Genomic DNA, 16511 nt, shown 5'->3' with positions numbered 1-16511 from the left:
ATACAACTCAATACTTTGCAACATAACCTTTGTTGGCAATAACAGAGGTCAAACGTTTACTATAGGTCTTTACCAGGTTTGCACACACAGTAGCTGGTATTTTGGCCCATTCCTCCATGCAGATCTTCTCGAGAGCAGTGATGTTTTGGGGCTGTCGCCGAGCAACACGGACTTTCAACTCCCGCCACAGATTTTCTATGGGGTTGAGGTCTGGAGACTGGCTAGGCCACTCCAGGACTTTCAAATGCTTCTTACGGAGCCACTCCTTTGTTGCCCGGGCGGTGTGTTTTGGATCATTGTCATGTTGGAAGACCCAGCCTCGTTTCATCTTCAAAGTTCTCACTGATGGAAGGAGGTTTTGGCTCAAAATCTCACGATACATGGCCCCATTCATTCTGTCCTTAACACGGATCAGTCGTCCTGTCCCCTTGGCAGAAAAACAGCCCCATAGCATGATGTTTCCACCCCCATGCTTCACAGTAGGTATGGTGTTCTTGGGATGCAACTCAGTATTCTTCTTCCTCCAAACACGACGAGTTGAGTTTATACCAAAAAGTTCTACTTTGGTTTCATCTGACCACATGACATTCTCCCAATCCTCTGCTGTATCATCCATGTGCTCTCTGGCAAACTTCAGACGGGCCTGGACATGCACTGGCTTCAGCAGCGGAACACGTCTGGCACTGCGGGATTTGATTCCCTGCCGTTGTAGTGTGTTACTGATGGTGACCTTTGTTACTTTGGTCCCAGCTCTCTGCAGGTCATTCACCAGGTCCCCCCGTGTGGTTCTGGGATCTTTGCTCACCGTTCTCATGATCATTTTGACCCCACGGGATGAGATCTTGCGTGGAGCCCCAGATGGAGGGAGATTATCAGTGGTCTTGTATGTCTTCCATTTTCTGATGATTGCTCCCACAGTTGATTTTTTCACACCAAGCTGCTTGCCTATTGTAGATTCACTCTTCCCAGTCTGGTGCAGGTCTACAATACTTTTCCTGGTGTCCTTCGAAAGCTCTTTGGTCTTGGCCATGGCAGAGTTTGGAGTCTGACTGTTTGAGGCTGTGGACAGGTGTCTTTTATACAGATGATGAGTTCAAACAGGTGCCATTCATACAGGTAACGAGTGGGGGACAGAAAAGCTTCTTACAGAAGACGTTACAGGTCTGTGAGAGCCAGAGATTTTCCTTGTTTGAGGTGACCAAATACTTATTTTCCACCCTGATTTACCAATAAATTCTTTACAAATCCTACCATGTGGATTCATGGATTTTTTTTCACATTCTGTCTCTCACAGTTGAAGTGTACCTCTGGTGCAAATTACTGACCTCTGTCATCATTTTAGGTGGGGGAACTTGCACAATCGGTGGCTGACTAAATACTTTTTTGCCCCACTGTATTCTCTCCAGCGTGTCCTGGGTTTGCCCCAGATCCTCCTCCTGGTGGGCGAACACCTCATGAAGGAGGCACCCAGGAGGCATCCTTGTCAGATGCCCAAACCGCCTCAACTGGCTCCTTTCGATGTGGGGGAGCAGCCACTCTACTGGCCAAACTTCTCACCCTATCTCTAATGGAGAGGCCAGCCACCCTTCAGAGGAAGCCCATCGTGGCGAAGGCGATCGTGGCTCACGAGTTGGGAGTTCGCCTTGTAATCGGAAGGTTGCCGGTTCGAGCCCCGGCTTGGACAGTCTCGGTCGTTGTGTCCTTGGGCGAGACACTTCACCCGTTGCCTACTGGTGGTGGTCAGAGGGCCCGGTGGCGCCAGTGTCCGGCAGCCTCGCCTCTGTCAGTGCGGGTGGCTGTGGCTACAATGTAGCTGCCATCACCAGTGTGTGAATGTGTGGATGACTGGATATGTAAAGCGCTTTGGGGTCCTTAGGGACTAGTAAAGCACTATATAAATACAGGCCATTTACCATTTCTGCCGCTTGTATCCTCAATGTCATTCTTTCGGTCACTACCCACAGCTTGGGATCATAGGTGTGGATGGGGACGTAGATCGACCGGTAAATTGACCCTCTTCACCACAACAGACCTGTACAGTGTCTGCATCACTGCAACCGCAGCAACAATCTGTCTGTCGATCTGTTGAGCTTCCTTCTCCTGTTACTCATGAACAAGACCCCAGGATACTTAAACTCCTCCACTTCGGTAAGAACTTGTCCCTGAGCCAGAGTGGGCACGCCACCTTTTTCCGGCTGTGAACCAATCCAAGCTGAGCTGGAGGCCATCACCTGATGAAGCCAACAGAACCACATCATCCATGAAAAGCAGAGATGAGATCCTGAGACTACCCAAGTGAAAGCCTTCCGCCACTTGGCTGCACCTAGAAATTCTGTCCATAAAAATTATGAACAGAATCTGTGAGAAAGGGCAGCCCTGGCAGAGCCCATCACCCACCAGGAACCAGTCCGACTTATTGCTATGCGGCCCAAGCTCTTGCAACAGTTGTATAAGGACTGAATGGCCCATAGCAACGGGCAAGACACCCCATACTCCTGTGTGGAGTTTGCATGTTCTCCCCGTGTTTGCGTGGGTTCCCTCCGGGTACTCTGGCTTCCTCCCACAGTCCAAAGACATGCAGCTTGTGAGGATAGGTCAATTGATTAATCCAAATTGCCCATAGGAGTGAATGTGAGTGCGAATGGTTGTCTGTCCCTGTGTGTTGGCCCTGCGACAGACTGGTGACCTGTCCAACATGTACCCCGCATCTCGCCCTATGACAGCTGGGATAGGCTCCATCCAGCCCCCCCCCCCGACCCTGAAAAGGATAAGCGGAAGCGAATGGATGGACGGATGAATGAATTAATGAACTGAATGAATTTACCCCTATACATCAGACAGGCTCCCACTGTCAATCTTTTAAAATCTTATCTTAAAATGCATTTTTATTTACTGGCTTTTAATACAGCATAAGAGTTATTTGTTATTAGAGATGGCACGATACCACTTTTTTATTTCCGAAACCGAAACCGATATCATAAATTTGGATATCTGCCGATATCCGATATAGTGTAATTTTTAAAATACCTAAAAGAAATTTACTGAATATACCTTTAATTCAATTTAAACTGGTAAATTAAAGAAACATTTTAAGCTGACTTATGCACAGAGACCAAAACAGTTTCAGTATCAGGCTGTAAACATATTTTCTTCTGCTGCAGTTTAGCATGGTACTCTATGGGGACTGGCTCACTGCTGGAGCCTCTGCTGGATGTCAGAGGAACTGCAGGTTTTGAGATCTCAGTGATGTTTTTTTATTTCTGTTTTTAAAATAAATTTTTTAATCAAAATAAAAAAAATATAAAAAACAAAAGACAAGGCTTAAAAATTACATTTAAAGAGTTCAACAGGAAAAATATTTCAAACTTGACTGAATATATGTTTACATGGTTATGCGACAGATTTTCAGATTCATCATAAAACAAGCCAAAGATATAACTTTATGCAAAATTATACAAAAATAAAGGAAATCAGAGCAGGGAAAAGGTTTCACTTCTTTGATTAGTCTTTATTAGCAAGGAGCAGTTTACTATTTCGCCTCGCTTCCTCAATCAGTCCTCATGGATTTCATCTCCTCCTGGGTGGTCGACTGAGTTCCCGAAGAAGACGTCTTGTTGTCCTCCGCGTCCTGCCCACAGCGAAGTGCACAGGGCAGCGCACCCACCAGGGCCTTCCTGAACATGGAGCTTGAGAAGATGTAGATGATGGGATCCAGGGCCGAGTTCAGGAAGTTCAACCCCAGAGACACGATGCTGAGCTGGGTGAATCTGTAGAAGCTGGTGCAGTCCCACGGGCGGTACGAGCGGATGATCCACACTCCGATGGTTGTCACCGTGGTGGGCAGAAAGCATACCATGAATACTGCGACGATGGCGATGCACACTCGCATCGCCTTGTGCACTTTGTCGGGTTTGCCCATACATCGTTCCTTCAGGAAGCTGGAGATCCGGATGGAGCAGAACAGCAGCATGGCCATCGGGAAGATGAACTCCAGCACGGTGAGGATGCGATGCATGGCCACCAGGATGATGATGGCTCGCGACGCCTCTTTGTAAGACGTGAAGAAGAAGCACTGGGTTGTGTTGCCGCTGCCCTTGATGTGGTTGTAAGCCAGCATAGGAACCCGGGGCGTGATGACCAGCAGCCAGACAAACAGCGACACGAACACCGCCTGTCGCTTGGTCATGCGGTTGAAGCGGTGGTGAGGATGGACCACCTGGAAGAAAACAGCACTGGTGATACTGGTTCTGAAACTTCCACCTGAATACAATTATCTGGATAAACAAGTAGGAACTTCTGTTCTACATCATCTAGTTTGGGGTCTCCTCCAGTAGACACACAAAAAAATCAGATTTGGGATTAAATTACAAACTAGCTCAACATTTCTCTCGCCAGTTGGTAGACCCACACCTGAAGTTATTTTGGCACACCCTGCACCGTCACATGATGGGTTTTTCCTGGGTTTTAGGGGCAGAAGAACATCAAAACATGTTCCTATTTTCGGTATGTCGGGATAGTGCCAAAACTAAAGCAGCAGTATCTGTTTAAATCATCTTTTGAATCTTGAAAATGTTTGATGGTGAAATTAATTGTGTGCCTGGCACTGATTGGCCAATCATCATGGTTCCTGCAGCGTTATTGGACCATTTGTAAACAGGAAACCAGTTTTCATGTCACAGTGTCAGGTGATGGATGGATGGATTTAAAGATCTCAGTCAGGTAAAGGTCCTAACTTCCTAACACAGTTTCAGTCTTCCTTCCTTCAGCTTCATTTATAAATGACAATGTAGAATATGATTACAGCTATTTATCCATTAATTTAGCTGAGTGGGCTACTCTTTATACCGCTACCTAACCATACCAGCTGTTTACCCATGTTGGCTTAACTTTAGTTTTACCCAGTTATGTCATCAAGCTATTTACATCAAGCTATTACTACCAACTTTTCCCTGTTTGGAGCCCCATGAATAAAAACAACCTGTATCACTTTAACAGACCTGCAGCACACGAGTTTCCCGTGTTGGAGTGATTCAAAAATATTAGAAATGCAGTCAGAGGTTTGTTCTCTTTACCAGGAATGTGGCCCAACGAGGTGCAACAAAAAACTTTGTTAAGCATTTTTACAACTCCATCACCACGAGGACTCTCTCACCTTAAAGTAGCGATAAATTGCCACCACGGTCATGAGTGCGATGCTCGCCGAGCGGTTGGAAAACATCAGGAAGAGGTTGATCCGACACATGCCGTCTCCAAACACCCAGTGACTCCTGAGCAAGGCGTCGATCCTCAGAGGTAGACTCACTAGAGCGAGGAAGTCTGCGATAACCAGGTTGAAGAGGAAGAGGCTGTTGGGGTTCCACGCCTTCAGTTTGAAGCAGAAGATCCACAGAGCGACCAGGTTTCCCAGCAGCCCCAGAATGACGTCGATGATGAGGACGGGTGGCATGATCTTACCTTGAAATGGGAGACGGAGCAGATAAAGTATCTTGGAGTAAATATTACTAAAGATCTATCTAAGATATACAATGCAAACTTTAATCCTTTAAGTTATAAAATAAATGAGGATATTAAAAGATGGAATTTATTACCATTTTTAAATTTTGAATCACGTATAGATACAGTTAAAATGAATATCTTGCCTAGGATGCTCTATCTGTTCCAAACACTCCCTGTAGAAATAACTGACAAACAATTTCGGGAATGGGACAAAATAATCTCTAGGTTTATATGGCAGGGGAAAAAACCACGGATTAAGTACCAAACTATTCAGTTGGCTAAAGACAAAGGAGGGTTGGGGTTCCCATGTTTGAAAGACTATTATATTTCTGCTCAATTGAGAACATTAGTGTGTTGGTGTAATGTAGATTATCAAGCGAGATGGAAAGAACTACAACTAGAAACAGTGACTATAAAAGATTCTCCAATTCAGGCAATTCTAGGGGATGTGACACTTATTAAAAAACAAATTCATCAAGGAAGCCAATGGATTAACCTACCCTTAAAACTCTGGTTACAATTTCTTAATAAGAATGATTGGATTGAAGAGGTTAGGATTTTAAGATGGTGCGCTTTTGACAGTGATTTTTTACCTAATGAATTAGACGTAAGATATAAAAAATGGGCTGGACAAGGTTTAACGGCATATTGTATGTTTTACGATAAGGGAATTCTTAGGGACTTCCAATCAATAAAAGATCAATACCAATTAAGTAAAACGGACTTTTTTAGGTTCTTACAAATTAGGCATCATATAATCATCATATAATCATCATATAATCATCATCATATAATTTTATACCTAAGAGAACAGATCTTTTTTCTTTACCTGTTCTGAGTATATTTGTCAAGGCTTATCAGGCTGACACAGGCCTTAAGGTGATTTCAAGATTGTACAAGGGTATACAAGAGGTTAAGAAGTGGAATACTACCTACATCCAAAAAAAAAATGGGAAAGTGAAACAAATATAGCAATATCAGATAACATTTGGTATGAGCAGTGCGCTTTTCAGTGGAGAATTTCTAGTTCTAATACATGGAGATGTTACGGTTGGAAGAGTATCTGTAGGTTTTTTATTACTCCTGCACAAAGTAAACATTATTTTAATCACTCTAATTGCTGGAGAAATTGTGGGGCCCAAGGAGTAAAACATTTTCATCTGTTCTGGTCTTGCCCAAGGATCAACATTTTTTGGGTATTGATCCACTCTGAGTTGCAGATTATTTTTGGTATGCAGCTTCCCTTTAATTGGGACGAACTTTTGTTTGGATATTTATACTCAGTAAATGTAGATAAAATGTCTAAGCAGTTGTATGGTATCCTGAGTTTGGCTGCCCGTAAAATTATTACCAAGAAATGGCTTAGTGTGAAAATTCCATCACTGGGTGATTGGCATGAGACTGTACATGGGATGTTTAAAATGGAAAGAATTACCTTCATTAAAAGACTCCAGTTTGATATATTTAGTGAAATTTGGGGTAAATGGAAACACTACATCCAGTTAAGGAGACCCGATCTTGTTTGAATCTCTGTAACTATATATGCCACATTTTTGAATCGTTATGTGTTTATATGTATATGTTAGTATGTATGAGACTACAAGTGAACACATATGTAAGTAGGTATGTGTATGTATGCCTAAGAATATGGGTGTGTGAGTGAATATGTGTGTGCGAGTACATACACACTAGAGGGTACACCCGTCTGTTTTTGGTTTTTTTTATTTATTTATTTATTTATTTATTTATTTATTTATTTTTATTTACATCTGATCTTGTTTATATGTTTATTTTGGATTATTTGTGTTTATATAGGTTGTTTAATAAAAAGAGAATAACAAAAAAGATCTTACCTTCCAGCCCAATACCGACAGGTGGGCAGCCACCATTGGCAGAGGGGGTGGTGAGGTTTGAGGCGGTGGTGAAGTTTGGCTCTGAGGTCATTTTGGTGACTCGGGCAGAAAGTCCTTGAAGTTTATTGAGGATTATTCTTAAGTTTGACTGTTAAAAATATCTGTGGGTTTGGTGGTTAAATCTGAGCGAGGGGGAAAGTCTGTGTGACCACACCTTGGAAAGTTTCCAAACTCTTGAAATTTGAAGCTTCCTCTTGTTCTTCCTTTTTTTCTGTTTTAAAACAGCAGAATTTAGATTTTTAACAAAGATGACATGAATCACTTCCACTCTTTCACAAGTCCTGGACATGCTGGGATCCAAAATATTAAACAAACAGAAGAAAGACCTAAAAAATGTTTAATTAAGTCAAAATACTTTCTTTTACAGTGAAACAACAAATGACAAAGTTCACAAGTTAGAGTCAAATGTCAATCAAATACATTCTCACGTCTGATATTCTTTTCAATATTCTTGATATTTATAATTGACTGATTTGTTTATTTTAGTGCAATTTCTTAAATTTGTAAACAATGTAACATATTATTAAAATAGCTGAGTCTGTTACTGTCTTGGAGCAACTGTAACCCACACAGTTTCCTTAAGGATTAATAAAGTATTCTGATTATGATTTAACAAAGAAGTGTGCCATTACGGTGTTATTGTGCCATATAATATTCAATCAACATGAAGTTTTAATGGCCTGAAGTTCCCAGCTACAGGATTCAGTTATTAAATTACAATAAACACAGATAGCTCTATCATAGCATCACAGCTGTTCCAGGAAAAATAAACATTTTTAAAAATATGCATGGAAGGTTATTTATTTTTAGTTTATATGTGGCACTTTTAAGGAGTTTACACTGAGACTATATGTCAGCACACGCGGATTAAACAGGCCTGTGTATGTTTCCACATCTGATCCAGAGAATCAGAGGAGATTAGATGAATCCAGTACTCACCAGTCCCGACGCGAGACGTTCATCCATAAAGTGTCCGAGGAGGAATGATCTTTGTCGGGTATTTATGTCTCCCGCGGGAGGATCTTCCTCGTCAGCCCGTTGCCCCACAGAGGCTGGTACAGAGTGTGAACGAAGTCAGAGTCAAAAACATTTCACAACACATTTCACAAACTGAGGGGCCGAGGAAAACTACTCAGCCAAGAGTGCTACCAGTAACATGACATACTTTAGCACCAGCATTTAACTGGTTATACAAATATTTAGATTTTACAGGGAATCCTTTCCAGGCGTCCAAGTTACTGAAAACTTTACAGCCTATTCTGCTTTTCACTGCTTTACTGCTCTTTATTATTCTCTGAGACTCCACTAGAGCTGCTTTCCATGATTCTGACCTCATGATGTTGTTATAAAGTTAGATATATATTAAAAAGCTTTGTTTATACGTGACCACGAGCACTTCCTTGACCCGTGAATCTGCGCTCATAAACAGTCCAGGTTTGTTAATAGTTTGCTTGGTTACCATGGAGCCAGGTGACGAATAGACCTCTGTGGTTTTAGCTCGCGTGTTTCTGGGTTAGAGGTCATCACATTTACTGATATTCTCGCCGGCCAATGTCTTTGATGCGTCATTGCTGACGACCTGAGGGTGAAACTTGTTTCCTTCTGTGGGGACAAACACGATGAAGAATGAGGAAGTGTTGAAATCTCGGTGTTTCTGTTGAGCTGTGGGTTGGCCTGATCCACAGAGGTGTAGGGTTTCTAAGACTGTTTTCTCCTGCTTTACACTTCCTGTGACTCACACAGATGAGTGTTTGATTGTATAAATATCAGCTAAACTTTAGAATTGAACCCTGACAGCTCAGAACTGGAAATATTTCATATTACATTAAAGAACTAACTAAAAACTGCTCAGTTACTCACCAGCACCAGAGGTTAATAGTAATAATAAGATTCAGAGTTTAGCAGAAAATAAAAGACTGCTGCTCAAACAGAAACTGATAATAAAGCTGTAAAACCATAAAGGAAAGATGGTGAAGCTCTAAAACACTCGTGTCTTTTTCTGTTGTCTCAGTGAACTCGCCTGTAAAGAGCAGCATTAAAAATGACTCCAAGCTTTCAGTCTCAGTGAAAACAAAGACGCTGGACGTTAAAGAGTTCATAACAAATCTGAAATTCAAGCACGTCATAATTAATTATTAATTCTTTATTTAACCAGGAAAGACCCACTGAGATTTAAAATCTTATTTACAAGGTGACCTGAAAAAAACTAAATTTACAAATTATGAAACATCATTGATCACAAAAATCTAAATAAAAAGTTCAACAGTGTCACCAAATAATTCAACAAACAACACATTTGCATGCAGATCTTTGAGTGTTTAAAATATTAAGCATTTGTTTAAATAGACTCAGAGAAACAAGATCCTTGTAAAGGATCCTTATAAATTTATATCTGGAAGATCTGCTGCAGATCATTTATAAATGAGAATATCCTAATGGTTTAATGTTCCCACTGATAAGACTTCACTCTAAAGACAAATCTGAATTTCGGTTTCAGTTTTTTTTTTCCAACTTGTCATGGACCAGGGTCCCAGCGCTCTCAGTTCTCTGGTGTTTTTGTTGTTTCGTTCACTTTGTTAGTCTAAGGTTATTCTGTAGTACCTAGGTTGTTCTGTTTAGCTTTTCCTCCTTGTGTCTTTGCCCTCTGAGTGTCTGTTTGTGCTTATGTGAGTTCTTGTGCCTTGTTTCCCCTCCTTGTGTTTTACCTCGCCATGTTTATCTGTTTCCCAGCCCGTCATGTCTGCTCTCTCTCTCCCTCGTGTTCCTCGCTTCCTCTCGTCTGCCTCTCCTCCTGTCCGGCATCATGTTCCTCTGTTTCCTGTTTTATTGTGAAGGGCTCATGTTTCCATGTTCATCACGTTCATGACACCAACTGTTTGATATGAGACTTGGAGGGAGGAGAGAGAATCACCAGTCAAGAGTTAGATACCAAATCAGTCTTCCAACCGCGAAGAGCTGTGATAGATGGAAAAGTCAAAGAATTTAATTTAGTGTTGGAAACAACATGTATTTATTTTTTTGCATTGAAAAGTAATTTTGAACAGCACAAAGTTTGCTGAACAGTATTAAATGATTGTTGGAGCTGAGGTGTGGAATACATCACAGTGTCGTCGGCATAAAAATGGAAATTAGTGTTCGATACTCCTTGATCAACATTAACATATCTGGTGAATAATAATGGCCCCAGGACTGAACCCTGGGAATCACATCAAGGAAGCAAGATCAAAAAATGATCAGACCTCAAAAAGATGTAGATAATGGGCAGTTACAATGTAATAATAATTTAGGGCTTGGTTTTAAAAAAAATTATATATTTGTAGCAATGACACAGTGTGTTACATACATAATGTCCATCCATCCATCTTCTTCTGCTTATCCGGGGCCGGGTCGCGGGGGCAGCAGCCTAAGCAGAGAGGCCCAGACCTCCCTCTCCCCAGCCACCTCCTCCAGCTTATCCGGGGGAACACCAAGGCGTTCCCAGGCCAGCTAAGAGATATAATCTCTCCAGCGTGTCCTGGGTCTGCCCCGGGGCCTCCTCCCAGTGGAACACCTCACCCAGGAGGCACCAGGAGGCATCCTTGTCAGCTGCCCAAACCACCTCAGCTGACTCCTTTCGATGTGGAGGAGCAGCGGCTCTACTCTGAGCCCCTCCTGTATGGTCGAACTTCTCACCCTATTTCACCCTTTGGAGGAAGCTCATTTCCGCTGCTTGTATTTGCGATCTCATTCTTCGGTCACTACCCACAGCTCGTGGCCATAGGTGAGGGTAGGGACGTAGATCGACCGGTAAATTGAGAGATTCGCTTTTACACTCAGCTCTCTCCTCCACAATAGACCGGTACCAATCCTTCTGTCAATCTCCGGCTCCCTTCTCCTGTCACTCTTCAACAAGACCCTGAGATACTTGAACTCCTCCACTCGTCCCGGGATGAGACCCTGACCCGGAGTGGGCACTCCACCCTTTTCTGGCTGAGAACCATGGCCTCAGATTTGGAGGTGCTGATCCTCATTTCCGCCGCTTCACACTCGGCTGCGAACCGTTCCAGTGCCAGCTGGAGGCCCTCACCCGATGAAGCCAACAGAACCACATCATCCGCGCAAAGCAGAGATGAGATTCTGAGACCACCCAAGTGAAAGCCCTCCGCCAGTTGGCTGCGCCTAGAAATCCTGTCCATAAAACTTATGAACAGAATCAGTGACAAAGGGCAGCCCTGGCTTCAATGCTAAGTTGTTTGTCAGTGATAAATGTGTTGAGTCATGGATTATACCCAAATATGAAAAAAGTCCATCTTGGGCAACAAACTACATACATTTAAAAGGAGAAGTCCAGTCTTTGCTCTAAAGTCATGATGTGAGTATCAGGCTCAGCAGAGTCGTGTTCATCAGCTGGGAATGGGACAGTAAGCACGCCTGACACTTTGGTTTGATGTAAGCAGCTCGCACTGCTGATATTACAGCTGAAGGAAGCTAACGAGTACTGGGCCTAGATTTCAGCTGCAGTGGTGTAAAGAGTTCAAACTTTGTGATGATGTATGAACCAGGAGACCATCCCAACCAGTCTCCAAATGTGAGCCTGAACTGAACTTCCTGCCCCTGCTTACAGGTGATCTTCACCCACAGAGTCTACATTTCAACACATTTAATCTCCTGTTTAATGCTCTCATCCTGCAGCTGAAGGAAACTTTAAAGTTTGGTGTGTGTGTGTGTGTGTGCGTGTGTGTGTGTGTGTGTGTGTGTGTGCGTGTGTGTGTGTGTGTGTGCGTGTGTGTGTGTGTGTGTGTGTGTGTGCGTGTGTGTGTGTGTGTGTGTGTGTGTGTGTGTGTGCGTGTGTGCGTGTGTGTGTGTGTGTGTGTGTGAGGGACGGGTATCAGCACGGATTAGTGAGTAAAGGTAAGCGTGTCTCTCCCTGTCTAGGCGGATTTCCATTCCTCTCCTCTCTGTGCGGTCACACACACCGTCCCGGTTTGAACCGCCGCTGCCGCCTCTTCTCATCTCATCGTCTCCTCCTCTCGGCCGCCCGTCTCGCTCCTGTTTTTTTTCTTTGTGTGTGCGTTTGTGTGAGAGCTCTTTATTTGTTTGTCTGAGGCCATCGTGCGATGCCATTCCTCCCCCAGGACGCTGAGCGATTCGATGGGCTGTCTCTACTCTACTGGTAAGCTAATTCTTCCTCTGCTCCTCCTCCTCCTCCATCCTCTCTCTCTCTTTGTTTTAATGGAGAAACTTGTCTCCTGTACATGCTTCAGTGCTTTTGTTTTTCTGCCTCGCTCTCTGCTCATGTGGGTCGCAGACTTCAGAGGTGAAGCAGGTTTACAGGCTGTTTGGGGCCAGATGCCGCGGAGTTTAAGTCCACATGCTTGTACGCAGTTCTGGGTCAGAGACGCTTTAAAGGACAGTGCAGCGCTCGCTGCTCCGCGCGGATTTCCATTCTTATTCTATTGTTTTGCCTTCCACCAGATTTTAGTGGCACATACTTTTTTTACTCCAGTGCTCTGATTTACTCATGTTGCACCTGAAGGTCACACATTTCAAATTCAAATTCAAATTCAAATTCAAATTTTATTTGTCACGTACACAGTCATACACAGTACGATATGTAGTGAAATGCTTGGACAACTACTCGTGACCTAAAGAAAACAAAAAAAGGAAAGGCTATGAATAAGATAGGAAATAAATATGCAAAATTAAAAAGGGTAAATTTAACTAGGAAGGAATAAAATATAAATTAAGGTTAAAAATGAAATAACTGTACAACACAAATTAGAATGAAGGGTAAAACAGATAAAACAGTGCTGCTGTCGTCGGGTGAAAGAGCAGAATGAACTCTTAGCTTATGAGAACCAAAGTTTGGCTGCAAGTACAGATGATTTAATCCAGTAATTTAATTTTTATTTTTTTATTCCTGTGAATTTCCTCTGTTGTTGTTACTCGTCTTTGCATCGCTTTGCATGCATGAAAGCTTTCGATAGGCCAAGTTAGAACTGCACAGTTTAACCAAACGTGCACAGCCGAGATGCTCAAACCAGAGAATTTATTGTAAAATGAACAAACTAATAGCTGCACGGACTCTGAGATTATGGGCTGCTGCTATAAAATAGTCCATCTCTGACCACCATCTCTCAGGTCACAGACCTACAACTTAACACGTCCTCAGCCCTCCAAAAAGACAGCTGCTTGATTGTAGGAAAACAATCATATCATCTGTAGTTGTGGAAGGATAATTTAAATTAAAGGCAATAAAAGTTGACATAGGGTCAGGAATTAGTCCGGACCTCCTGCCGGTTTACCTCCGCAGTGGGGTGAAGAGAGGTACAGGGATCAGCACACTCACGTGCCTCAGGATCAGTCCTTATGTAATGTTTTTCTACTCTAACTGATCCTTACTACTTCTCTCACGCACATTTGAATCGATGTTTTGTCTAAAACATGCAGGCACACATTCACAGTCACAGTGCGATGAGTCCATCAGGGTTCAGTGTCTGGCCCAAGGGCACTTTGGCATGCAGACTGGAGCATTGAGGGATCAAACCACCAAACCCTGAGTGACCCTGATGAAAAGGCATCCAGTGACAGTCGTTCCATGGTTTCACCTCTAGAACGCTTTGGTTTTGCCTCCTCTGCATGAATGTTATGAACCTCCGTTATTTTAGCTGGAACTGAAATAAACAACAACCACGTTCTGGGTTTAGAAAGAGATAAAAATCCACGGCTGCAAAGGGACCTGCTGCTGATGGACAGACGAGCCAGGTTAGGCGTAAACACATGCGTGGATATCACCTAGATATCAACATCAGATTGACTGATGGTTTATTGCAGGAATGTACTCAACAGCAACACGTTGCAGTGGTAGTTTCTGTGTCATCTCATCAGTCTATCAGGGGGTTGTGGAGGAGTTTTGCTCCACTCTTCTTTGCGGCGTTGCTTCGTTTCATTCAGGTTTGCAGCATTCATTCATGCACAGCTCTCTGAGCTCTGCAGCAGCTCCATTCTTTTCTTTTTCAGTTGTTCTGTTGGAGATCTGCTGCGGTCCTGTTGATGACCCAGTTTGGTCCAAGTTTCAGCTGTGGGACAGATGGCCTCACACTGGCTCTAGATTACTTTGGTATACAGAGAAGTTTACGGTGCACTCAGATCATCATCCCTCCACCACCGTGCTCATGGTCGTATGAGGTTTGGTTTCATCCAAGCATGCTGCTGTGCATTAAGGATAAACAACTCCACTCTGGTCTTGTTCACTGCAGAAGTCTTTGCTTTGTTCAGACACAGCTTTACAGATGTAAAGAACTTCAGCTGCAGTTCTTTGGAAACCTTCTGCTTCAGTCATCTGAGCATCTTTAACCTCCTAGGACCTGGCGTCCACATATGTGGACATCACATTTTGGGTTGTCTAGACCAAAATACTAAATTTTGCTCTACAAGGACCTACGAGGACATTACACTGCCTCTGTTTTATCAAAATTTAAAACAAATATCCTCATATGTGGCTCTCATTTTTCTTAGAAACAAAAATTGGTTTAAAAAAAAAATTGGTGATTCTTTGTTTTTACATTCATCAGGTCCCAATATGCCCAAATATCAAAGAGAAATTAAAAATGCTGCCATGGAAGAGTTCAGGTCTTAGGAGGTTAAGCAGCTCTAATGTAGACTCACCATTATTATACACGCCATGTTAGGACCAGTGTTAGGGCTACAGAACTGCATTAACTCTCCATGGCACAGATTCAACAAGGTGCTGGAAACATATTGAAGTGTTGAATGTTGGAGAAATCAAAACAGGAGTGTTTTACGAGTGTTATGAAGTATTCAGCTCAACTGTATTAAACAGCATGACTCCTGGCAATCAAACAAACACACTCCATGATAAGCATCCCTTACTTCTTTTTATGTACTGGCTATGAATGAGACGTGAAAGTGAAACGTGAGCCAGCAGTTCGGGTTTCCTGCACAGCTTCCTGTGTCTGGTAATAATCTGTCAGCGTGTGGATCCATCCCCATCACTCAAGCTGGGGAAAACATCTGCTGCGCTTCACCGCAGGGAGTCTCCTCTTTGTGTTCCCCCTCTCGTGCTTTTATTTGACACTTAAACATACAGAGAAAGACGGCAAACAGACAGGAGCAGATTAAATATGCAAACACCAAACAGTAATCCTCACGCGCTGCAGCTCTCTGCACATTTGCATAGCTCACGGATCAGCGTGCATTTTCATCAGTTTAGACTGAAGAAAATAAGTTATCTGTTCATTTGGCTGCACAGATATTTAACACAACACTGGAAGCAAACATTCAAACCTGAACTCACTTCCTTCTCTTCCTTCATTTTCATGTGATCCTCTCTTTGCTGGAACATTTGAATGAAATTAAATCCTGGCTTTCACAGCTCTTGGGGGAGGTGGGGTGACGCTCAAGCAGCAACTTCAACGGCTGAAAAATGAATGAGACAGAAACTGCAGTTCTTTTAATGTCCACATAAAGGATGTTCAGCTTTAAATGTCCAGCTTTACAGCAGAAGTTACGTCTGAACTTAAACCTTATTGTCCAGCTGAGTTTATTTCCCCAAACTTTAGAGGAGACTTCACTAAGTGGAATTAGTATGTGTGATGAAATCATACAGTGCAAGGATGCAGCTAATCAAGAAGAAGACAAATAAGAATTCGGCTGTTTTTACCTTTCAGTTCTCAGTCCTCATTGGTTTTTGGATTAAAAGAAGCATTTTGCTAATGTGACATCTCAGATACAAGTTGGTGTAACTCTCCAGCTGGTTGCTGCAGAGAGGTGCATGGTGCTGCTTTGGTCTCTAGCAGAATCAGCATCACCTGTTGTTCACGTGGAAGAATGATTCACCAAGTGCTAGTGACACTGTGAAAATGCTGACTGGAGACCTTTCACCTTCAAAGTAAAAGTTCCACATTTGCTGGTTTGCACTGCATGTTTTAAAGCTACACTTTTGCTCAGAGTGTAAATGTTAATATTTTGCAGAAAGGTCTGCATCTTTCATTAAAAACTTCAGCTGATCGCAGCCGTCTGCCTGTGATCAAAGCAGTTGCAAGGAGGTTTTTGGTGCAGCAACCTCTTTGCAACCGATCTCACCCAGCAAGCCTCCTGAAA

The 16511-nt window shown here is 42.9% G+C and overlaps 2 protein-coding genes across 3 annotated transcripts in view; one reads left to right on the top strand and one right to left on the bottom strand.

Moving 5' to 3' along the window:
- Positions 1-2898: 2898 nt before the first annotated feature.
- Positions 2899-9566, bottom strand: LOC147324164 (hydroxycarboxylic acid receptor 2-like). Of its 2 annotated transcripts, XM_086304695.1 has the most exons (4): positions 8349-9566; positions 7350-7620; positions 5153-5454; positions 2899-4216 (listed from the first exon to the last, which is right to left on the bottom strand). In XM_086304695.1, the coding sequence occupies exons 2-4, from the start codon at positions 7438-7440 to the stop codon at positions 3548-3550; spliced, it is 1062 nt and encodes a 353-aa protein (XP_086160821.1). In that variant the 5' UTR covers positions 7441-7620; positions 8349-9566; the 3' UTR covers positions 2899-3547. The 2 variants fall into 2 exon arrangements, with proteins under 2 accessions (XP_086160821.1, XP_086160822.1); XM_086304696.1 differs by having other exon boundaries at positions 7350-9566.
- Positions 9567-12297: 2731 nt separating this feature from the next.
- The window catches only part of stxbp4 (syntaxin binding protein 4), a 52718-nt gene continuing 48504 nt past the window's right edge, over positions 12298-16511 (top strand). Inside the window, exon 1 of the mRNA XM_086304906.1 lies at positions 12298-12561. Within this exon, the coding sequence (XP_086161032.1) occupies positions 12506-12561 (56 nt within the window). The 5' untranslated portion in view covers positions 12298-12505. The remainder of the gene's footprint in view (positions 12562-16511) is intronic.

Source organism: Aulonocara sp. 'chitande type north' Nkhata Bay, linkage group LG8, assembly GCF_057382095.1.
Source record: "Aulonocara sp. 'chitande type north' Nkhata Bay isolate Kocher_YH1m ecotype deep benthic linkage group LG8, A_spYH_male_GT1.1, whole genome shotgun sequence".
Taxonomy (NCBI): Eukaryota; Metazoa; Chordata; class Actinopteri; order Cichliformes; family Cichlidae; genus Aulonocara; species Aulonocara sp. 'chitande type north' Nkhata Bay.
Note: the sequence above shows the minus strand (reverse complement) of the source record. Positions and strands in the feature narration are given on the sequence as shown.

Coding starts and splice junctions, on each gene's coding strand:
- LOC147324164 (XM_086304696.1), bottom strand. CDS start 7,440: ATGACCTCAGAGCCAAACTTCACCACCGCCTCAAACCTCACCACCCCC. Junction 5,455..7,349: donor TGTCGGTATTGGGCTGGAAG/GTAAGATCTTTT, acceptor TCCCATTTCAAG/GTAAGATCATGCCACCCGTC. Junction 4,217..5,152: donor CAATTTATCGCTACTTTAAG/GTGAGAGAGTCC, acceptor GTTTTCTTCCAG/GTGGTCCATCCTCACCACCG.